The sequence below is a fragment of the Muscardinus avellanarius genome (assembly GCF_963383645.1).
Source record: "Muscardinus avellanarius genome assembly, chromosome: 13".
In the NCBI taxonomy this organism is placed as follows: Eukaryota; Metazoa; Chordata; class Mammalia; order Rodentia; family Gliridae; genus Muscardinus; species Muscardinus avellanarius.
This window is the reverse complement of record NC_137799.1, coordinates 33544209-33569300: the sequence shown is the minus strand read 5'-3', so window position 1 is coordinate 33569300 and position 25092 is coordinate 33544209. Positions and strand designations below refer to the sequence as shown.

Here is a 25092-nt window from a genome sequence, read left to right as displayed (position 1 = left end):
AAAAAAAAAAGACAAATGTTTTAATAAATATTAAAAGCTAAGGAGGAAAGTTCCTAATGAGAAGGTGGAGTTGGGGCAAATGATATCACAGTAACTGTAAAAAACAGGTAATAAGTACTTTTTCATTTGGAAATATATCAGATTATTAAGCGGCATAGTGACAAATTTGTTATAGATTGTTTTCCTGTTTTTCTCATAATTTTATAGTTTATGTAAGACCATTTGTATTGACCCTGAATCTAATGATTTTCTTAGGTTTTATGTAAACACACAATAAGGTTCAACTAAATAAAACTAGTTAAATAATCTTTATAAGGCAATCATTAAATTTAAAAAAAAAGAAAGCTTATGCTTGTTTTTTAAAACTGTAACTGTATGATTGGTTAACTCAGTAAATAAGCTGGCAAATCTTATTTCCAGAAAAACTAAAGTTCAGTATTTTGAAATAGTCACTATATTGACCTGCAAACCAGTGATGCCCTCTAGAGTTTCTGCTGGATATACAATACAGCTTACCTTCCTAGTTGGCTAATTTACCAGATAGTCTTTTCGCGGAAGGGTACTTCTCTCCCACATCATCAGCATTACCTGTGAGGTTTTTGGAGATGCAGATGCTCAGGACATAACTCCAGTCCTAGTAAATTAGAATCTGCTTTTTAAAAAGATTTCCATGACTCATATGCACGTTTAAATTTTGAGATGCACTGTAGTAGGCTACAAAGGAGTAATTTCTTCTGTCGTAACAGTAATATGAAGCCTGGTTTTTACAGTCATTTCTCCAATTTTAATCAAGTGTTTCTATACAACCTCCCCATATCTCCTATTTCCATCTTGCCCTTGTATGGGAAACATAAAAATAAAATCCTATATGTAAAATTAAAATGTTTCCATACAGAATTCCTCTTTCACATAGTTGAAGCAGAAGGAATATATCAGCTATAATGTCTAAGTTCCAGAGCTCCAGGCACTGACACTTCTGAACTTCTTCAATTCAGTGCCTGTTGCTGACATTTTATAGGGCATAATGGTACTCTTAACTATTTTTTCTAATTACTATACTAGAATTTATTTACCCAATTGATAATTTCCCTCTTCATGGAAGTCATTCTAGGAAATAAAATAAATTTTGTTTAAAATTACAATTGTCAGTAGTCCAGATAAAACAATGTAAGAAATTTCTTCTCACCTTCTCATTATTCTTTAGCTATATCTAAAATCTGAAAACAATTTTTAACTTAATAATTTATTATTCAGAGCCATCTGGAAATCTTCTATTTAAGTAATTTTCACAAACTAAGTATATCAAAGTACAAAGACTTGCCACTAGTAGATACTCATAGGCAGAGTCTAAGGTCACTTTTAAAAGTCAGAGATGCCGGGCGTGGTGGCACACGCTTGTAATCCCAGCATTTGGGAGGCTGAGACAGGAGGATCACGGTTCATGGACAGCCTCAGCTACTTAGTGAGGCCCTCCACAACTTAGTGAGACCCTGTTTAAAAAGAAGAAGAAAAAAATAGGGTAGGGGGTGTAGCTCGGAGGTCAAATGCCTCTGGGTTCCATCCCCAGACCCGCAAAAAAAAAAAAAAAGTCATAGAAAAGATAAACGGTTTCAAAGAAGTATTTCTTCTCTGAAGAGAAAACACAGTTAAACATAAAATCTGGACTATCTCTTATTTAAAAAAGGTTACAAGCCAGGCACAGTGATGCACACCTCTAATACCAGTACTTGGGAGGCTGAGACAGGAGGATTGCAGGTTGTAGGACAGTCTCAGCAACTTAGTGAGACCTTTGGTAACTTAGTAAGACCCTGTTTACAAATTAAAATAAATAAAATAGGGCATATAGCTCAGAATTAGAATGCCCCTGGGTCCAATCCTCAGTACAACACACAACACACACACACACACACACACACACACGCACGCACATACACACAGTCATAGTATTTAATAGTCTAGTTTTTTTAATGTTATAAAACTTATTTTAAGAAAATGACAAAACAAAGAATAAAAGCAATTTTCACTTAAGAAAAGCTTAACACACTATACACCTTAAGAAATCTTTAATTTCAAGAGATTAATCCAAAAAGAACTCTATATTTCTACTATTTCTCTTTGTGCAGTAAAGCAAACAATGAATGAAACAACTTTCTATAATATACACTTCAATATTTCTTTTAGATACCTAATCTAATACAAGTTTTTTATTTCTATATACTATACATAATTCCACATTCGATTTAAGAGTCTTAATAGAAACAGAACATCTTCTTGTAACTACTGTTTCATGACTATGAAGGGTAAAGATTACATTTGAACTTGTAATGGCCTTCTATCTTAAACTCAATTTAGTGTCCTCTGAAGAAAATTTCCATAAACTCCATTTAAAAGCAATGGTCTCAATAACTTGTAAAAATAGAATATCTCGTTATCTCTTCAATGATTCATGGATATAAGAAAAAAAAAGAGATAATGCATTCCTCTAGAAAAAGTGGATTTTGAGAAGACTTCTGATAGGTAAAATATCAAAAGATCTACTAGGCAGCCTAAATGCTCGTGAGAACAAAAATGATTCCATCTTCTGAACTGATCAGTAACTCCAAGTGATCTTCAAATTAGGAGGCAAATCACTAGTATTGAGTTCATCAAACTTAGATCGATCTTGAACAGGGACATTATAGAAATCAAGAATGTCTTTGACCGTGCACATCTGATGAAGTCTGGAGTTAGGCACTGCATGGCCCAAGTCATCAGCTAAACGTGCCAAGAGAGTGAACTTCACACGACAATCTTCCAAGGAGACATCTTGCCAATTACTAGGTAGAGATGAACCAAGAATTCCTTTAATATGAGATTCTAAACGGTCCCGGAGATCTTCAGGTGGTGTATATGCTCGGCTTCGTAAAGGTGGACATACCAGAATAGGCTCTTTTTTCTCCTCTTCTAGTGTCTCAGCCACCACTGGTTCTTTTTCTTTTCTGACATGATCAAAAACAGATTTGTGAATGTTTGGTTCGTTGTAGTAAAGAAATTAGCAAACGTTTTACTAAATCTATAGGAATAAATCTAAATCTAAAGGAACAAATAATTTGCACAATTACTACTTTCTGGGCACTGTGGCGACCAAAAGAGTAAAATAGGTTCCTACCCTTGAAATGCTTATAGTTGAATGAGTTGGCACAAACAGCAAACAAAACGCTAAGTTCATATTTTACATACTTTAACAATTCCTAAGAATATGTGAAAAATTAAGGTAAATCATTCTGTCTGGGATTCCTAGTCTTCCAAGATCTAACCTTAATCAATCTCTATAATTTATCTCCTAATAATCTGTATGCACTATAGGCCCTACTCAAACTAAATTATATTCCATTTCCTAAATGCACTCCCATTTTCCCGACTCTGTGTTAATTCACTATATACTTTTTTAAAGACTTTTCATCTTCACCTACAGAAATGTTACTTGTTGTGTAAGTCCTAGGACAAAATCAAAAAGGAATTAAAAAAGAGCTAGAAATAAATCAAATCAAACAATGTAAAACTTATGAGATGCAGAAAAAGCAATGCTAAGAGTTAAATTTATAAGTAAATATCAATGCTAAATTTATAAGTAAATACCAATACTAATGTTAAATACAGGCAACTAAGAATTGGTTTTTTAAAAACATAAACAGAAACTGACATATCCTTAGCTAAACTAAGGGAATAAAGGAGAGAAAGAAAAAGGACTCAAGTATGTAAAATCAGAAATGTAAGAGGATATTATGATAGATGTCTCAAAAATTTAAAACTATCCAAAGAAATCATAATAAATATTTCAAAAAATGAGGTAACCTAAAAGAAAAAAGTTCTTAAGTCAATAAAGAATAGAAAGCTTAAACAGATCAGTAACAAATAAAAAGATTAAAATAATAATTTTAAAATTCCCATAAAATAAAAAAGCCTGGGACCAGATAACTTCAAGGGTTAATTTGACCAACTATTCAAAAATAAAAAAATTAGTTCAAATCCTTTTAAAAAATTACAGTAATCTTTTCAAAAATTATACAGATCTCTTCAAAATTTCAAAAATGTATACCACTCTTCTCAAAAATATCAGAAGAAACACTTCCAAACTCATTTTATGATTATCACTCTTAGAAAGATACCACAAAAAAATTACAAGGTAGTATCTATGATGAACACAGATGCAAAAATCCTCAATAAGCACAAACTAAACTTGATATCACATCTAGAACTGTACACTATGTCCAAGCAAGATTTACTCCTAGAATGCAAAGTTCATACAACATGCAAATCAATATATGTGATATATCTCATTAAGAGAATGAAGGTAAAAATTACATGATCATCTCAATAGATACAGAAAAAGCATTTGGCATAATTTAACTCTAACCTATGATAAACGTTCTCAAAAAGAAAAATAGGCATAATTAGAACCCACAGATAACATTAAAATCAATAGGGATAAACCAGAAGTGTTTTCCTCTAAGATTTGGTACAAGGCCAGTTATGCTTCATTGCCATTTCTACTGGAAGTCCTACCAAGAGCTACTTACTACAAAAGAAAAGGAATTAGAAGTCATCTAAATTAAAAAAAAAATTTGCCTGTTTACAGATGATATCATCCTATAAGTAGAACTTTAAAACTCCACTAAAAACACTTAGAATAAATGAACCCACTAACGTTATAGGATATAAAAATAAACAGAAAATTCAGTGGGGTTTCTTCACCTAATCAATAAACTAAAAGAAAAACCAAGAAATTAAGTCTATTTACAACAGCATCAAAAATTAAAATCTAAGCCGGGTCTGGTGATGCACACTTGTAAACCCAGTACTTGGGAAGCTGAGATTGAGGATCACGGTTAGAGGCTCTCTGCAACTTAGTGAGATCTTGTTTCAAAATAAAGAATAAAAAATAGGACTGGGAGTGTAGCTTGGAGGTAGAATGCCCCTGGATTCCATCCCCAGTACCAGGCAAAAGATGTGTACACCGAAAATTATGAAACACGGATGAAAGAAATTTAGCTATTGTGAATGGTATTGCTATAAACATCAATAAGCATACATTACTATGATTTTCTGATTTCAGTACCTTTGGAAAGATACCCAGGCATGGTATAGTTGGATCATACAGTGGATTCACTCCCAACTTTCTGAGTAATCTCCATACTGATTTCCAGCAGAATGGCTGTACTAATTTGCACTCCAACCAAAGGTGTAGATGAGTTCCTATTAGCCCACATCCTCAGCAGCATTACTGTTGTTTGACTTCTTGATGCTTAGCATTCTGACTGGGGTTAGATGGAATTTCAGTATAGTTTTGATTTGCATCTCCCTAATGGCACTTTTTTTCATCTATTTATTGGCTACTTATATCTCTAAAGTGTTTAGTTAGTTGCCCTTTGCTTGATTGTTTTTTTTTTGTTTTTTTTTTTTTTTAGTGTTGAGTCTTTTAAGTACTTTGTATATTCTAGATATACATATAACAAATGAATGGTTATAAAATTATGGGATATACACACAATTAAATTCTAGTCAGCAATCAGAAGAACAAAACACTATCATTTGCAGGAAAATGAATGGACCTGGAGAATATTATGTCAAGTGAAATTAGCCAGTTACAGAAAGTGAAGGGTCATATATTTTCTCTCATGTGCAAGCTAGAAGTAATCAGGATATCAAGAGACTTCAGAAAATGGAGGAGAAACTTCAGTGGAGCCCGGGTGGTAGGGAAGTAGGAGGAGGGGATCAATGAAGGAATCACTTCCACTGACATTATGTACATATATGAGAATACGGTTATCAATCTCAATCCCCTGAATGGGGAAGGGAGGAATGGGAAGGGGAAATCCAGGGAAAAGCTACCAAGTTCTAGGTGCATGTATTAACTACATTATGATGTGATGTGAGACTATAACACATCAATGAAAGTATTAAAATGAGCCGGGCATGGTGGCACATGCTTAATCCCATGGGCTGAGACCTGAGGATCGCAGTTTGCGGACAGCCTCAGCTACTTAGTGAGACCGCAACTTAGTGAGACCCTGTTTCAAAATAAAGAATAAAAAATAGGGCAGGGGGTGTAGCTGGGAGGTCGAATGCCCCTGGGTTTCATCCCCAGACCCGCAAGAAAAAAATACAGTATTAAAATGTAAAATAAATATATATATATATGTATATATATATGACCAACAAGAAATAGATGTTCTTAAAAAATGTAAATCATATACATAAGATACTACTATCAAACCCATTATTAGTTGGTGAAGATGTTAAAAAGGGCATAAACATTAAGAAAAACAGTATCTTCTTTCTCAAAAAAATAATAGTACTATCACATGATATAGCAAATGGAAATTAAAGTAGTATCTCAGAACTATCTGCATTTCTATGTTCAATGCAGCATCATTCACAATAGCCATGATATAGAAATACCCAAGTGTCCCTTGATAGAAAAATGGATAAAAAATTTGTCACAATGAAGCACCATTCAGCCTTAAAAGCAGGAGACCCTGTCATTTTCAACAACATAGATGAACTTGGAAGACATTATGCTACATGAAATAAGAACGACAGAAAAATACTATACAATCTCACTTATATGTGGAATCTAAAAAAGCCAAATTCATAGAAGCAAAGAACAGAATGATGTTTGGGAGAGATGTTAATCAAAGATAAATTTTCAGTTATGTAAAATAAATTCTAGAGATCTATTGTACAGCATAGGGACTATCAATAATAATTTACTGTACACGTGAAATTTGAAAAATATTTAAATATTCTCTCTACAAAAAAGGAGCTATGTAAAGAGAATGTAATTAGCTCAACTACAGTAATCACTTAGCTATGTATATGTATGTTAAAACATCAAATTTTCTACCCTAATTTTTACAATTTTTTAAATCAGGTAACATAAAATGTAACCTATTTCTTCTCTCTGTTATCTTTTATATTACTCTGGTTACCTTCATAATTGACCACTTGAAAATTACATTCTACATTTCTTCACTTTTCCCTCTACTAGAACATACGGTCTATGAGAACAAAAAGTGAACCTAATAACCACTGTATCCTTAACACTTAGAATATAACCAACGTGGCATACAGTAGACACTAAAAACATTTAACTGAAGAACACAAACTTGGAGATTTAATAGATGACAACAAATACTTAAGAAGAGAGGAAGCTAACAGGTGGGCTGATCATGAAAATCCTTCCGGACTGTTAATTTTTTTACTTTAAGAAGGCATTGTTCCCTGAGGTTCCCAGCTTAAATTTTGATGCCCGAAACAATATCTAGGTCAAACAGATTTACCTTCAGTGGTGCAGTGAAGAAATTTACCACATGGTGCAGTGAGAAAAACAGTACTGGGCAATTAGAAGACCAAGTTTCTCTATCCTGCTCTGCCATTAACTTGCTTTGTGATTGTGGGAAAAATATTTCCCCTGTGTGGGTCTCAGTTTACTCATATGTCAAGAATACTTAAGTGCTAAGAAGGAACGTTCCTTGTGCTGCCGAATCTTACACACTTAGCGAAATGTCGGCCCAGGGAAGGAGTTTAATAACTTATTTGTTGCTAGGCATGGTTGGTCTCGCTTGTAATCCCAGTACTTGGGAGACTGTGACAGGAGGATCGCAGGTTCGCGACCAGCCTCAGCTACTTAAGTGAGGCCCTCCGCAACTTAGTGAGATCCTGTTTCAAAATAAAGAATAAAAATAGGGCTGGGAATGTAGCTTGGAGGTAGAATGCTCCTGAGCTTCATCCCCAGTAACGCAAAAAAAAAAAAAAAAACCTACTTAATGAATCAATAAATCCACAAACAAAAACAGAAGACTGCACATTAATTCTTGAACCTGTGTCACGAAATCCTGTAAATGAGTTTTAGTTTACTAAGCACTTTCACGATCATGTTTTAAGCTGAGCGTTCCAAACGACGCATAGGTTCGCAGACACCACGCTCGATCCTTCGCTCGAGTGGCTTAATAAATGAATGAGGTAGAAGAAAAAAGGGATAGTACTTCAGTTATGAGAAACCTGGGGCCAAGAAGGGGAATGACTGGACCTGGCACTCTCGGAGACCCGCGCTGAAGCTTCTGAACTCAGAACTCCTAACGCACTTTTCTCGACCTTCCCCTCATCAGACTCAGGAACAGCGTCTCGTCCCAACAGCATGGTGCTTTCTTCTAAACTCGTCCCTTCATCCTTCTCAGTTTTTCTCCTCGTGAACCTAACCCACGGTTCAACCTCCGGTTTTACCTGGATCGAGACCAAAATCCTCTACGCGTCGCCCCTGAGATTATCCATGGCAAACTCCTTCTAGCAATGCTGGAGACACACAGCGCCGCCATTTTCAACGAGCGCCGGGGCCGGAACTCCCCCTAGCCAATCAGATGCAAGTTTACTACTAGCAGGAGCTTCCTTTTTCTGATGTAGAATCTCCCTTTGCACGCCGGGAAATGTAGTCCAGTTTTCATTGCTTTCGGAGGCTGAGCCACAGGGCGCTCTCGGAGCATGATGGGAGTTGTAGTTGCGGGAGGTCCCGGGAAGGCTCCGGGTGACGCCTTCTGGTCCGGGGGCGGACGGTCAAAGCGCTGCTTGGCTGCAAGGAGGAGGAACTGGCAACCGGGAGGAGACTGTAGGGAGGCCTGCAGCACTGCACAAATAAGCAGGGGAAGGGATTTGGGCTTGGGGGACAGCCTTCAGGAAGCGCGTCTGCTATGCTGCTGGGGACGTGACCGCTCAGGGACCGAAGCAGGACCTGCCGGACACCACCGGGAGCCTTGTCTAAGTCAGGGCCTAATTTCCAGCAGCCAACTAGGCCTCTGATATCAGAGCCTCCTGATTCCGTGCGGCCGCCCCTATTCTCTGGTCGGGACATGGCCTCCCCGAGTCGCCCGCTGGAGCCAAAGGTAAGTTGTCCTTTCCAAGGATTCCCCTGTCTCTCCACTACCCAGGTTGGGCCGCACCACCGCCCGTGTCCACCACCCGCTCTTGACCTGCAGCAAACCCCCTAGCCCTCCTCCCGTGCCCTGGGTTGCTTACATGATGTTCACCGGCACCTTTCTGTTCAGTAGCAACTTGATAAACCATCTAGCGAAAATTAGGAATGCTCTACCCTAGTTCTCTCATTTGTGAGTTTCTATAAGTAAGGCACCAGTTTTTACCTTCCCCTCTGTCTTCTGCACCTGGCAAGATGCCTGGACCCAAGGTAGTTGCTTAAAGAATCCGATGGGATTGAATTGAATAGGGTCATGCCAAAGCGAAGAGAAAATTGGAGGAGGGCAGTGAGGTAAGGAAAGCTTGGGAGGCCTTGGGAAGTTGCTAAAATTAAAATATTAGGCTATAATTATTAAACTCAAAAGCCTTATTTCTAGGCATTTCACTTGCGAGGACAAGGATCCAGTCCAGTTACATTCTAGTCCCAGGTGCCTGTGCAGTTACAGACAGTTCCCAGAATTGGGCACCTTTTGGCGCTCTGTTACCATGTTCCTCCCAGCCTGCTCTGCCATGATTGCTTCTGCCACTGTCAGTGGTAGAATTGTCCTTGAGACAACAGGAACTGACTACAGAAATCGAACTATTTCAGGGGTTGCTGAGATTTGAGGATGTGGCTGTGTTTTTTACCCAGGAGGAGTGGGATTATCTGGACCCAGCTCAGAGAAGACTCTATAAGGATGTCATGATAGAGAATTATGGAAACCTGGTCTCCCTGGGTAAGTATCTGTTGTTTTTCTAATTAGAATATCTCAGAAGGTACAAGAAATCAGATTCAGAACACTGGGGCCAGTACCTGTGCCCGAACTGCTTTGTTTCCAAAGTTCTGATTCAAACCCTTTAGCCATTCATTGTTTTTGTGATTCTCTTATCCTTAACTTCTTGCAGTGACCAAAATGCAAGCTTTTCTGGCTTCCTGTCTTGGTAATCTTATTCCCATATTGCTCTGTACTTTCCCTCCTGGCTCTTCCTCCCACTACTTTCCTCCCACTGCTTTCACTTTGCCTTCTGGAGCCCCTGCTCCTCTTCACACACTGTTCCTTACCCCTCCTGGCCTTAACTGAAAGCTGGCACTTTCCCAAGGACACACTTCTCTGGCAGTCCTTCCAGCGGGGGCTGCTTATTCTCCCGCTTCCTCCTCCTTCCCCACCCTCTGTCTCAAGGCTGGAAGGGAGAAATTATTGTTCTTTGAGCTTTTCGGTCCTGTTCTCAAAGCATTCATTTCTCACCTTTAAGCCACATCTCTCCTCCTTTGAGGTCTTAGCAGCCTTGCTGTACCCACTCAATTCCTTTATGTCATCATCCAACTTTTTCTTTGATCCTTGACACATACCTTTATCACAGGATTCATTGTCTTCTATACTTAACCAACACAATCCATGACCCAGGCAGTACTTTGACGTCAGGGAACCTGCTTTCCACGTTTGCTCAACTACCCACTTTGTTGATCATACTCTTATTCATTTTGTCATAGTTGACCCATCTTAAACAATAATGTTCTATTTTCTAACCACTATTTAGACATTTATGGACCTCAACTAAACAACGATGATGAAAACCGCCATGCTTTCTGCCCTTGTGGAGCTTACTACAACTTCCTGCTATTCTCTCTCTCTCTCCCTTTCCACCTGAACCTGTTTCTTCTTAATAATGTTTCCTGTCCATAAGTGTATCCTTTTTTTTCAACCAGAGGATCCTTTCCTGACTTCACCTCCTACTCTGATTAACTGCATGCTTTGTCACCTTGATATTTTATTCTATTCATTTGTGTATTTCACATGTGCTTGTTTTCTTCCTCTCCCACTTTAGTTGTTAAATACAGTAAGAAAAATTTTCTAACCGGAAGGATTGATGTCCTGTATATTTCCATGACTTTTGTTTTTAATACCCCATTGGGTTTACATTTCAGTAAGACTGTTGTTTTGTTGTTGTTGGTGGTGTTGTTGTCTTTAATGTGCTTATTTCCCTGTTCCTTTTAGTACTACTACAAAAGCTTAGCATTTTTCATCACTGGGGACCTTACCTTCTGTTTCCCAGAGAAAATAGAACTAATAATCATGAACTCCCCATTTCTCTATTCTTCATCTACACACTTAATGTTACTCCAGTCTTTTCTCCAGAAACTTATCATCAGTCATCCTTTCTTCCCTAATAGCCACAGTTTCTATCCCTTTTCCCTGAATACCTTTATTCTGCTGATAGGTATGTTCGTGGCTTTCACAGTCAAAGAAGGGAGGGCCCTTCTTTAAGCCACAGTCTCCTGCTTGCTGCTCCCCATAACCTGCTACCTGTCCTCTTTACAGCTAAGTTTGTATAAGAGTAGTTAACGTGTGTTCTGTACTGCTTTACCTTCTTCTATCTCTATGCCTTTTGTCTTGTCTCCAACACTACCCATAAATTGTTTAACAGGAATTTATAATAACCTTGTTATCAAATGTAGTAGATCTTTTGGGACCTTATTTTGTTCTGCTTCTTTATAAAATTTGCTTTATTGCTTCTCTCCTTTGCTTACATTCTTTGACTTTCTCTCAGTCTCTACACTTTGGGAGACCTTATCTCTACTCAGGTCATCAGCTTCCGCTATATGGTAAGTCCCAAATTGTGGTGTCACCTAAGAAAGGTGACGTGGAACCTAACTGCCTGGATTCAAGTCCTGTTTCCACCGCTTATTAGCCTTGTGACTGTGAGTTAGTTAAAATACTTCTCCTTGCCTTCTTTTTTTTTATGACATGGAAATAATATCTCTAATTCTTAGTGTTCTTGTAAATATCTACAGAGGCAATAGGTATGTAAAACACTTAGGATACTGGCTAGTATGTAGTAAGCACAATATAAGTTATTGATTACTATTGTCATCATCTTCTCAGTTGAGCTCCAAATTCTTAGTCAGCTTCTCTTAAAGACTCTGTAAGTAACTCACACCCGGCAAGTCTCACATAATCCATTAAGATATCAAGGACCTTTTCTTTCAAGTAAAATACTTCTTTATACTTCCTTGTATATACTTCTATGTTTATCATACCATCTTATAATCAGACTTTATATGTTATTTCTCTAACTACCTGGATTGTCTTGAGGACAGCATCTGTATCTTTTTCATTTGGTTTCTCCAGGCAGGCCTGTATTCTATGCTTCTTGAGTATCTGTGGGACTAAATAAGTAATTAATTTAAGACTCAGTGTTTCTTGAGTGTATTATTGCCTTTCCCCTAAACTAGCCTCTGGCTGCCAGTCTTTCTTTTTTATTATGTTCCAGCTACTGTTACCAAATTGAATTTATTAGTTAAATAAGTGCTTAAAACTTCTAATGGCTTTTGATAGCTTACAGGGCAGAAAAACTTAATTTCTTATACTAGGGCCTCCCAAATACAATTTCTTTTTTCTTTTTCTTTTTCTTTCTTTCTTTCTTTCTTTTCTTTTTTTTTTTTTTTTTTTTTTTTTTGTGGTACTGGGAGTGGAACCCAGGGGCATTCTACCTCCAAGCTACACCCCAGCCCTAGTTTTTTATATTTTTTATTTTGTAGTTTTTTTTTGTTGTTGTTTGTTTTTTTTTTTTTTTTTTTTTTTTGCGGGTCTGGGTATGGAACCCAGGGGCATTCGACCTCTGAGCTACACCCTCTGCCCTACTTTTTATTCTTTATTTTGAAACCGGGTCTCACTGAGTTGCAGAGGGCCTCACTAAGTAGCTGAGGCTGTCCGCGAACCGCCATCCTCCAGGTCTCAGCCTCCCGAATGCTGGGATTACAAGCGTGTGCCACCACGCCCGGCTCTATATTTTTTATTTTGAAACAGGGTCTCACTGAGTTGCAAAGGGCCTCACTAAGTAGCTAAGGCTGTCCTTGAACCACAGTCCTCTTGTCTCAGCCTCCCAAATGCTGGGATTACAAGCGTGCACCACCATGCTTGGCTTCCCAATACAATTTATGCCTAGCTTTCTTGTTATCTCTTCTATTGCTTCTTGCATACCACTTCAGTCCTTAGCCTTATTAGTTAAGGATTTTTTTTCTTTTATTATAGTCATGTTGTCTTTGAGTCACCACCAGTTTACCCATACATATGGTATCCAGTGGATAGAGTCAGACAGATACCTAGCCCAACCTGCCCTTAGTACGGCAATATGTGACTATTGAATAGACAAAGGCATAGCAGTAAGCCCATCCATTATCTTGTATTTTTACTATCTTTTCTTTATTGCAACTTAAGTATAACTTTCCACAATTCATTATTTCTCCTGCCACAGTCTTTTCATCCTCCTGAATAGACACCATCTTCATCCCTTGAAAAGAGCTCCCTTTATCAGAGCCACTGTTACTCTCCTGGTCTAATGCAGTGTTCTCCTCCATTTCATCTTACTACTTTTCATAATACAACACTTCTCACTTTATAATGTGGCTCTTCATTCATACTTTTCCTTTCCATTTTTTTTGTTGTTGTTTAAAATATTTAATAGCCGGGTGTGGTGGCGCAAGCTTGTAATCCCCATACTTGGGAGGATTGTGCAGGTTTGAAGCCAGCCTCGCTGGCTTAAGAGACCCTGTTTCCAAATAAAAATATAAAATAGGTCTGGGAGTATAGCTTGGAGGTAGAAGGGTTTCTAGGAACAACCCCAGTACCACCCCCCCAAATTTAATAGCTACAAGCCAGGTGTAATGGCACATGCCTATAATTCTAATACATTGGAGGTTGAGATAGGAAGATCACACATTTGAGGCTGGCCTCAGCAACTCAGAGAGTTCATGATTCAAATAAAATATTTAAAAGGCTGAGGGTGTAGCTTGGAGTTAGAATGCCCCTGGGTTCAATCCACAATGCCAAACAAATTGAAAGCTACATTGGTGGTATAGCTGATACCAAGATCTTTTGGTTCTTTTATCCTTTTATTTTAATGGCTTTCAGACTACTTGAGTCACTCTGAAAGAGCTGGGAATTGCTGAGCCTACAAGCTCTTTAACTCAATTGTTTTTTCTTTTTTGATTATATTCTCTTCAATTCTTTTAAAATTATTTATTCAATTAGTAGCTATCAGATATTGTTCTTAGCCCTAGAAATCCGAGTTCTTCCTCGTTTTATCATTCTGTTAATCAGGAAAAATGTTTATTTTATACTCGGATGGATTGTGGTGTTGGCAGCTATGGCTCCCAGGCCAAATCTGGCCTACACCTCTTTTTGCAAATCAGGTTTTATTTAAACACAGAAATGCTTATTACATTCATATTGTTACGGCAGAGAACATATAGTTCACAACACACAAAAAATATTTATTGTCTGGCCCTTTACATGAAAAGTACAATTTCTTTTCTGTCCTATAGTCCATCTACATCCATGTTGCCATCTCCTTACTTACCTTTCTTTCCTCAGCTACCACGTTAAAACTGCTTAAAGATGATTAAAATTGACAAAAGCTAGCTTAATCCAGCAAGAGAATAATCATAGGAACATAGGGATGTCCTAAAGAAAAAATAAGCATGATTATAGCTGAACAGCTGAAAATAACTAAAACCAGAAATTCAGTCAATCTCAAGAAGTCAAGAATTATTCCTACTCAGTTTAGGCTGCTGTAACAAAATACTGTAGACTGGGTGGCTTACACATATTTTTCTCATATAGTTCTGGAGGCTGGAAATTTCAAGATCAAGTCCAAGACTCAATTCCTAGAGAAGGCCCTCATGACCACATCTAAACCTGATTACCTACCAAGGATCCCACCTCCAAATACCATTACATAGGGGCCTAGGGCTTCAACATATGAATTTTCAGAGAGGATATGACATATCCTCTCCTTTGCTATTTCCTTCCCCTTTGCAGACTAGACTTGTTATGTCTATATGTTTCTGTCATTTTAGCTTCTGAGTTGATAGGTGACAGTCACTGTGTCAATTTCACATTCAATTTCCATATATTTGAAGAGAAACCCACTATGAATCAGATCCCTAATATAGATAAATCAGCTCTGACTACAGGATTGGAAGATACGCAAGAATGCATATAATCACCAAGCCAACATTTAATAGATAAACATGGTGGCTCACGCTTGTAATCCCAGCATTTGGGAGGCTGAGACAGTAGGATTGCGCTTCACGGACAGCCTCAGCTACTACCTAGTGAGGCCCTTTGCAACTCAGCAAGACCCTGTTTCAAAAATAAAATAATAAAAAAAAGGGCTGGGGGTGTAGCTCAGAGGTAAAATGCCCCTGGGTTCCATCCCCAGTACCGCAAAAAAAAAAAAAAAAAAAAAAAAAAGATGTATTTATAATGACATAAAAATAGAACTTGATTTCTAAACATCTCTCTAGAATCAATCAGGCAAATGTATGTAAGGGCAGCCACAGATTATTAGATGGCTACATAATTGGGAAGGTAAAAGGAGAAGGTAGATACTAGAAAGAAATCTCTGATGTTGGTGATTGACAACAACAAAAAGGAGAAAATCTAGGACTTTAAGTTAATAGATACTGTGTGTGCCTTCCAGGAGATGATGATAAGTGGGGACACATGAGAGTAGATGATGGTGGTAATGTTAATTGTAAGCCATTGTGAGGAATCTAAGTGGAGCTATCCAGAGAATGTAGATGATGTAGATAAAGAGCAAATACAGACATAGACCTGGGTAACAAATATATAAAACAGTTGTCAAAGAAAGAAATTTATTAGAAAAGACCAAAGAAGTAAGGAGAGAACTAAAAGAATGTAATTGCATAGAAAACAGAAACAAGGTCAAGAAATAGGGGTGGTCAGCAGTTTCACATGTTGCTGAGTAAAGTAAGGACTGAAAAATGCCCATTGTGTTTATTACTAAAAAGTCATTGGTGATTTTATGAGAAGTTTCCCTATGTGCTGGAAACAAGTTATTTTTTTATAGTAGCTTGCAGAATAGATTGAATGGGAAAAGGTTGAGCATAAAAAAATATAAAATGAAAAGCTGCAGTGTTAAAATTTTTTTTTCAAAATTTAGCTTTCATCAAAATAAAGGACTTTAGATTCAGAATAAAGTTGGACATAATTGTATGATGGTAGAAAGGTGTCCAAACAACTCTTTAAAGTTGAATGGGATCAGGAGGAGGTGGGTAAATTAACTATGTATATGAATGGCATGCACCTGCATGTAGTGTTACAGATAATGTTATAGGTAGGAGGCAGAAAGTTGAAGGGAATTCTTTCATCCTTTTTCATTGTGTAAAAGAAAAACAGAATTCACTGAAAGTGACTTGAGAGGACACTGCAGGTAGCCTAAGAGGAAATCAAAGTTCTAGTAGTTGCTGCTGGGAATAAGAGAAGTGTTTTTGTGGTTGTTTTCTTTGCTGCTTAATAAAGTAGTTTAATAACTGGATTGAAGTAAGTTAAAAGAAAATTCATAGATGACTTCACAATGAGAAGACTAGAAAATTTAGAACAAAGAGAATTATGAAAAAGGAATTTGTCTAGGGTCAAATATAAATACATTTCATACTGTTTGTAACTCTACTTCTAGTAGAGTTACCAAATAGCAAGAGTTGAAAAATCAGGAATGAAGACAGAGACCATCTTAAATAGGCCACTCTGTAATAGACCACTTTGCTATCTTTTCTTCAGCATGTACAGAATTTTTATTTCTCTGATATAATACAGTTTGTCAGCTGGAAAAAAAGATGTGAGCCTTGGATGTTTTATCTTTAGAAAGTTGAAAATCATTTGTACTTGAAGAATATGGTATGAATTGTGTTAGGTGTAATCATAAGCTATTGTAGACTTTTTTTTCATTTCTTATGTTAACTGTCCATGATTCTATATTTATTTTATTTTCTCTCTCTAGATCTTAGACTTCATGTCACTTTAACACTTTATTTTAAAAGCCACTTTATCTCTTCTTACAGGAGCTGCTCCTAAGTACTTTATCATGTTATTTTCTTTCCCCATTTTTATTTGGTGTCGATTTAATTTGGTAGGGGGCATCTTGATTTATCTTTGAATCATAGCTATAATAAATTCTTATTAATGAATAAATTGGAGCTTTCCCTGATTTTATTTTATCTTTCCTAGGATCCTCTTACATATTCCTCCTGTTAATTATTTGGTATGTAAACATTCCAGTAATGCTTTCTTATTTTAATTTTTTCTAAATCTACTAATTTCTTTCCAAGTTATCCTTCTTTCCTGATAGACTGATTAAGCCCACCACTTCCTATTTTGTTTTATTGTTGGTTTACCCATCTTACCTTATTTCATTCAGTGTTGACTGGGCAGCCCTTTTCCCCAGCTCTACTTGTTTTCAACTTCTGAATCCTTGTCATACTCTTCTCTTAAAAAGGCAACTCATTTCATCAGATATCTAACACTAAAAAATAATATTGAGTCAGGCTCAGTGGCATGTGCCTATAGTTTCAGCTACTTGGAAGGCTGAGACAAGATCTCTTGAGCCCTGGGGTTTGAGGCAAGCCTGGGCAGTATAGCAAGACCTTGATACTTAAAATAATAAAAATTATATAACTTGTGTTCTTTAACAAATACTATTCTAAATGGCTTATATATGAAATAATTTAATCTTCACAATAAGACTGTGAGTTAATTCACTACATTTTATAGGTTACTAAATTAGTTTTTCTTGATTCCTTTTTTTTGATAGTTTGTCCCTGCCATTAAAGAGGTTGGCTGATGTTTAAAGTTTTTATTTATTATTTCAGATGTTTTGAACAGAGGTAAAGATGAAGAGCCAATTGTGAAACAAGAGATTGAAGAAATTGATGAAGAAGTAGAACCGCAGGGTGTAATTGTTACACGAATCAAAAGTGAAATTGACCAGGATACTATGAGTAGAGAAACCTTTGAACTTGTAGGTAGGTTAGATAAACAGAGAGGGATCTTTTTATGGGAAATACCACGGGAATCTTTGACCCAGGAACAGAAAATATTCAGAGGAAACACTGACATTATCCATAAGAGAACAAACTCAGAAGAAAAATGTCATAAATGTGAAGAATGTGGAAAGGGTTTTGTTCGCAAGGCTCATTTCATCCAACATCAAAGGGTCCATACTGGTGAGAAACCTTTTCAATGCAATGAATGTGGGAAAAGTTTTAGTCGCAGTTCATTTGTTATTGAACATCAGAGAATTCACACAGGGGAGAGGCCGTACGAGTGTAATTACTGTGGAAAAACTTTTAGTGTGAGCTCAACTCTTATTAGACACCAGAGAATTCACACTGGAGAAAGACCCTATCAGTGTAATCAGTGTAAACAGAGCTTCAGCCAGAGAAGGAGCCTTGTTAAACATCAAAGGATTCATACAGGTGAGAAACCCCATAAATGCAGTGACTGTGGGAAAGCCTTCAGTTGGAAGTCACACCTTCTCGAGCATCAGAGAACTCACACTGGTGAGAAGCCTTATCACTGTACCAAATGTAAGAAAAGCTTCAGTCGGAACTCATTGCTCGTTGAACATCAGAGAATTCACACTGGGGAAAGACCCCATAAATGCGGCGAATGTGGGAAAGCCTTTAGACTAAGTACATACCTTATACAGCACCAAAAAATCCACACTGGGGAGAAGCCTTTTCTTTGTATTGAATGCGGAAAAAGCTTCAGTCGGAGCTCATTCCTTATTGAACATCAGAGGATCCACACTGGTGAAAGACCTTACCAGTGCAAAGAGTGCGGGAAAAGTTTCAGTCAGCTTTGCAACCTTACTCGTCATCAGAGAATTCACACAGGAGATAAGCCTCATAAATGTGAGGAATGTGGAAAAGCCTTTAGTAGAAGCTCAGGTCTTATTCAGCATCAGAGAATCCACACCAGGGAAAAGACTTATTCATACAGTGAAGCTAAGGATGCTTTTGATCCAAATTGCAGTCTTGTGATACAGCAAGACGTATACCCTAAGGAAAAGTCTTATAAATGTGATGAGTGTGGGAAAACTTTTAGTGTTAGTGCTCATCTTGTACAACATCAAAGAATTCACACTGGTGAAAAGCCCTATCTGTGTACTGTCTGTGGGAAAAGTTTCAGTCGGAGCTCATTTCTTATTGAACATCAGAGAATCCACACTGGTGAGAGACCTTATCTGTGCAGACAGTGTGGCAAAAGCTTCAGTCAGCTTTGTAATCTTATTCGACATCAGGGTGTTCACACAGGTAATAAGCCCCATAAATGTGATGAATGTGGGAAGGCCTTCAGCCGGAACTCAGGTCTTATTCAGCATCAAAGAATACACACAGGAGAGAAACCTTATAAGTGTGAGAAGTGTGACAAAAGTTTCAGTCAACAACGTAGCCTGGTCAACCACCAGAAGATCCATGCAGAGGTGAAAACCCAAGAAACCTATGAATGTGACGCGTGTGGGGAAGCCTTCAACTGCCATATTTCTCTTGTTCAGCATCAGAAGTTACACACAGCATGGATGCAGTAAATGTAGACAGAGCCATAGGCTCAATCTGAGACTAGTTTCCCAAGTGCAGTTTTAGTATGGGTCAGATTTAGTGATAAAACAGATTGTCCTTGACCTCAGGCAAATGGATTCTGAAGGTCCTGTGAATAGTAGACGGCTGCCTATGGACAATTTGACTTCCTGTTACTCTTTGTTTTCATGGTCATGGAGAAAGACTTACTAATTTATCTAAGCATCTCTAACAGTTTTCAGTAGAGAAGTTGAACCCAGGTGCTAAGCATGTGGGAGGTGGTCTGAAGGACAACGTTGAATTGATGCAAGGGAATTGGGAGCAACTGATGTTAGAAAACTGAGAATAATGATACAAAGAATCCTCTGCCACTGTCTCATATGGTGGTCCTTTCAGTTCAGTGATAATGGTTGGCTATGCATGCCAAAACCCAGTGATTAAGCATATGTAAGTTGTCAAAGCCCAGTTGTTTTTGAAACCAGTATACAAAGTTTTTGTTACTTGTTTAAGAGAGTCAGTTGTTTGCTGTGTGAGTTAATAAAAGGCAGTTCACGTGCCTTCATTGTTCCCAGATCAATGAAATGAGGGAACCATAAAATTTACATGTAAAGCTCGTGTGAGCAATTAAACCTAGCAAAGGTATTATCAAGGAATCTTTGGGAGTGCCTTTTTTTTCCCCCCAAGATGGACCCAAAAAGGTAGAAAAAGATACGGTTCTTTTGTGCCATCTTATCTGTGAAAGATATTTGTAGTACTATATGAATAAGCTTATTCCTGCACAACCAGTAGCATGTGAAAGTACTTATTTTTGATTATCAAGAATTGGAAATAAAACGATCTGGAGTTTGTGCTAGGAATCGGAGATATTTTGGTACTGCTTTGTGTTTCATGGTACCTAGATTTTGCATGCAATTTAAAGATTCTGATTTCTGGTTCTAGGGCTTCCCTTAGTTAAAGGTTTAAAAAAAAAAAAACTATTAAGCCGGGTGTGGTGGCGCAGGCTTGTAATCCCAGCATTTGGGAGGCTGAGACCTGGAGGATCGCGGTTCGCAGAAAGCCTCAGCTACTTAGTGAGGCCCTCTGCAACTCAGTGAGACCCGGTTTCAAAATAAAGAATAAAAAGTAGGGCAGGGGGTGGAGCTCGGAGGTCAAATGCCCCTGGGTTCCATCCTCTGACCCGCAAAAAAAAAAGAAAACTATTAATTCATCTGTTTTAATCATTAAAACCTGTTTTATTTTTTACTTTGTGCAAGAGTTCTTTGTTACTTTAGTGTAAACCCAGTCTTGTCAAATATATTACTATGTTTTGAAAATTAGAATCAAGGATTTGAAAGAAGTCAGCCACACTTGTTCTGCCTGTGGCTCTTTAACATTTTTCTGGCTTAGTTCAAATTAAGGTTAAGTTGAGGTTCTTTCATTTCTGAGTATAGAATTACAAGTCATCAATACTCAGCCATCCTAACTTCCTAACTGTTTGAACAAATACCTCTATTTCCTGTGCCTCAGCCATGCTAAAAGTCACCTTCAGTCTTTTTTTTTTTTTTTTTTTTTTTGTACTGGGGATGAAACCCAGGGGCATTCTACCTCGGAGCTCCACCCCCAGCCCTATTTTTTGTTCTTTATTTTGACACAGGGTCTCACTAAGTTGTGGGGAGCGCCATTAAGTAGCTGAGGCTGACCTCAAACTTGTGATCCTTCTGTCTCAGCCACTCAAGTACTGGGATTACAAGCCTCCCAAGTACTGGGATTGCTGAGCCACCCCATACCTGGCTCAGCCTTTCATCTTCTCATGAAAATTTATGTGTGTGTGTGTGTGCATGTAAATGTGCAAATTATGCATTTTGAGAATATATCTTTGTGCACTCCCTTATTCAAGCTAGGTACTCAGAATTGGCTTATAGTTAAGATTTCAAAACAAATACTTGTCACTCAATGAAAAGTAGAAAAAAAATTAGCAAACTTCCGCACAGTTATCCTGCCTTGGATCTTCCCAGTTGTTTATATTTTATACAAGGGGTACCCAGGCCAGGGTATCAACTAATACTGATGTTCTTTGGCCTTTTTTCAGTATATTGTTTATTTGGGATTGAACTCTGCATTCTGCCTCCAAGCTATACCCCCAGCTCTTTGTTGTTACATCTTACTTTGAAACAGGGTCTTGCTAAATTGCTGAGGCTGGACTTGAATCCTCCTGTCTCAGCCTCCCAAGTACTAGAATTCTAGTCATGCAACACCATGCCCAGCATGTTCTCAGTATTTTTAAAAACCTAGTGCAAGATGTGTCAAATCTGTTTGTCTCTCTGTCTCTTTGACTAGAATTATATGTTTGGTTGCTTTGGTTCACCTCACTGGGATTTTGGGCCGTGATTATATAACATATTAACATTCTTGAATATGAGTCTGGAATGACAAAACTAACAGCAGTGGAGATATGTATACACACACACACACACACACACACACACACACACACACACACTGTTTATCAAAGCCAATGGTCAGGCATGATGGTTCACTCCTGTAGTCCCAACACTCAAAAACCTGAGGTGGGAGTTCAAGATCAGCTTGGGAAAAATAGTCTCTTCAAAAGTGAGTCTTTAAATGTGAGTTATATTTCCCCAAAAAATTATAAATAGGAGTATGCATAAGGCTCTGGAGAGAAAAATAAAAAGCTAGGAGAAGGAAAAAGTTAAAGAGGAGATGTTTCAGGTGAAAGTGAAGGATGAGTATTAGTGAAGATAATAAATAGTGTCTCAGGCTGGGGAGTTAGGAGAGAACCTGGTAGCAACAGAATGAACTGGTAGCATGAGGACTCAGAAATGTGGAAGGAGGTAAGGCAGCTCTTAAAGGTATTTCAGCAGCTGGGTGTGGTGTCATATGCCTGTAATTACTCCCAATACTTGGAAGTCTGAGACAGAAGGATAGCAGTTATGAGGCCAACCTCAGCAAAACCCTGTTTCAAATTTTAAAAAATTAATAAAGGGGCGGGGGTATAGCTCAGAGACAGAATGCCAGTGGATTCAATCCCAGTACCAAAGAGGGAAAAACCCCCACAGACTGGGAAAGTTGTCCTGCTAAGGAAACTATTGCTGAAGTTTCTATGGTGACATTTTCTTCCTAATTATGCTGTGTGTATTAAAACAGCACAACATGATACAGCTCTGGATTTTCACAACCAACCACCTAATGTAACTAGCCCCTAGCTTAAGAGAATTTTCCTGTTACACCAAATATTTCCCATGGGCCCCGTTTAAGGCATTACACACAGCAAACATCCTGAGGTGCCTCTGTTTTTAAAATCAAGATTAAATGGAGGTCAGTGGAAGGGAAAAGATTTGGCACATAGTTCTGAACTTTCTCAGGTCTCAGAAAGTCACACACGCAGAATTACCATATCAAGTGTTTGTGGTTTCCAGAAGAGCCTCAACAGGCTCTTAAAGTAGAACAGTTAAGAGATGCTGCTGCAGCAGCTAAAGCAGTAGGAATATGAAGAGATAGAACTCAGGGATATTTGTAAAAAAAAAAAAAATGAGATGTGTTGTTAATCAGAAGTGAAAGGTAAAGAAGAGCAGAGATCCAAGTGGTTTTGGGTGGGTGGTGCTTTTGTTCGCTAAGATGAAAGATGGGGAGTATACCTCGTATGGAATGAAGAGATCACTGAAGTTGTCTTGAACTTACTGGTTTGTTTTGAATGATGATTCATTTGTGAGACAGTGAAGATGTCCAGAGCCAATCAGAGAAAAGGATGGGTGTAGTGTTTACAGAAGAAGTCTAAACTGGAAGTTAATTTAGGAGTTCACCAGTGTTTAGACAGAAGTAGATTAAGCTCTAAGGAAAGAATAAAGAAAAGCGCAGAGATGGGAATATCCTCATTTAGTGAGTGAACAAGATACAGAGGAGAATGAGGCAGGAATAGCCCAAAGCATGGAAGACCCAACTCATGGTGATAACTGCTATAGAAGTGACCCGGGAGAGTTCTGCAGAGATCAAGGGAGGGCCCAAGAATGTCATTAATGCATTTCTATAAGAGCAGTTTCTGGAGTCGTAAAGAGCCCATTTTCAGGTGGTTAAATAGTGTCTGGAGAGTATAGATCAGCTCTCAGATACTGCCAGTTCAGAAAAATTCTATTATTGCTACATCCCAGTGATAAAAATAAGAACAATATAGTATCTTCACAAAACTAAATTGACTAAAGGCCATTATTCTGAAATTATGCTCTTTTACAATAAAATCTTTTAATGAAATAATAATGATGGGGTTACATACATTTGTATGTCTTAACTGAAAAAAATAAAAGACAATCCTTCATTGGTTATTTTTTTTGCCCACTTAATTTTACTGGTGTGTAAGATTCTACTTATATGTAGAATGTACATGCATAGAATGTAGAGGTATGTATTCTTTATATTCACAGATAAGTCACTTACCAGTAGATTAATTACAGATTACTTTTCTGTGAATATAGAGAGGTGGGCATCAAGTAGTACTCCATAAAGTATACAATAATTTGTAATTTTAAAATTTAAGTTTAAAAAGAGGGTTGTGGATTAAAGAAAAATAAGTATTGTTCTTTTCAGAAAAGATAGCCAGTTGAAGAAGAGATCGAGGGTAAAGAAGAGCAGAAGAGAATTATGTTACTGGGAGAGCTAAAATGAGTCTCCAGTATTTGGGATCTTCCTCTAATTTGGGAGAAAAGGAGAGAGGACAGATTTAGCGTCTGGCTGGGAAAGATGAAATCAAATTCACCCATGAGAGCCATTTTTTTTTTAAAAAATAAACAAATTCATGCTTGGAGAATCATGCTTGGAAAATCTGAGGGAGTGAATGTGGTTCCTGGTGGAGTTGAGGCCTATCAATGATAAATGTATGCCAGGCATAGTGACACATGCTTGTAATCCCAATACTTGGGAGGCTGAGATAGAAGGATGCAGGTTTAAGGCCAACCTCAGCAACTTTGGCTGTCTGCAACTTAGAGATACCCTGTTTCAAAATAAAATATAAAATAGGATATAAAATAGGTGTAAGAGAGAGAGAATGCTACTTGGGAGGCTCAGACAGGAGAATTGCAGGTTTGCGGCCAGCCTCAGTTACTTAATGCGACCTTCTGCAACTTAGCAAGACCCTGTTTCAAAACAAAAAATAAATAGGGCTGGAGGTGTAACTCAGAGATAGATTGTCCCTGGGTTCAATCCCCAGGATGCAAAAAAGAAAAGAAATGAAGAGAGAGAGAGAGAGAGAGAGAGAGAGAGAGAGAGGGAGAGGGAGAGGGAGAGGGAGAGGGAGAGGGAGAGGGAGAGGGAGAGGGAGAGGGAGAGGGAGAGGGAGGAAAGGGATAAGAATGAGAGAATTCCCCTGGTTCAGTCCCTAGCATCACAAAAAATAAATTAGGGCTGGTTGTATATTTCAGAGGTAGAATGCCCCAGGCTTCAATACCCACTACCACAAATAACAACAACAACAACAAGAAGAAATGTTTGAAGGTGCTGTTGAGGAGACAGGGAAAAAGAAGCAAGCAAAAACTTGGCGAGGACTTGTAGGGTTTTGTTTAGAACCCAAATGAAGTAAAAAACTGTGAACTTGATGAAATTACCCAAATTCCTTCTGGAAATCAACATATGTAACAATTTTGAAAAGAAAGTAGGGTTAAAGTAATTGAAGTGACATTATTGATTTAAATAGGTAAAATGAGTCTGGGGATGGCAAAGAGACTTGAAATCACTAT

General features: G+C 37.8%; 1 protein-coding gene across 1 annotated transcript; it reads right to left on the bottom strand.

Moving 5' to 3' along the window:
• Positions 1 to 2590: 2590 nt before the first annotated feature.
• MRPL50 (mitochondrial ribosomal protein L50) lies at positions 2591 to 8360 on the bottom strand (the record flags this gene model as incomplete). Its single annotated transcript, XM_080708803.1, has 2 exons — positions 8266 to 8360; positions 2591 to 2978 (listed from the first exon to the last, which is right to left on the bottom strand). Exons 1-2 carry the CDS (start codon positions 8355 to 8357, stop codon positions 2591 to 2593), a joined length of 480 nt encoding a protein of 159 aa, XP_080564929.1. The 5' UTR covers positions 8358 to 8360.
• Between the last annotated feature and the right edge of the window lie 16732 nt (positions 8361 to 25092).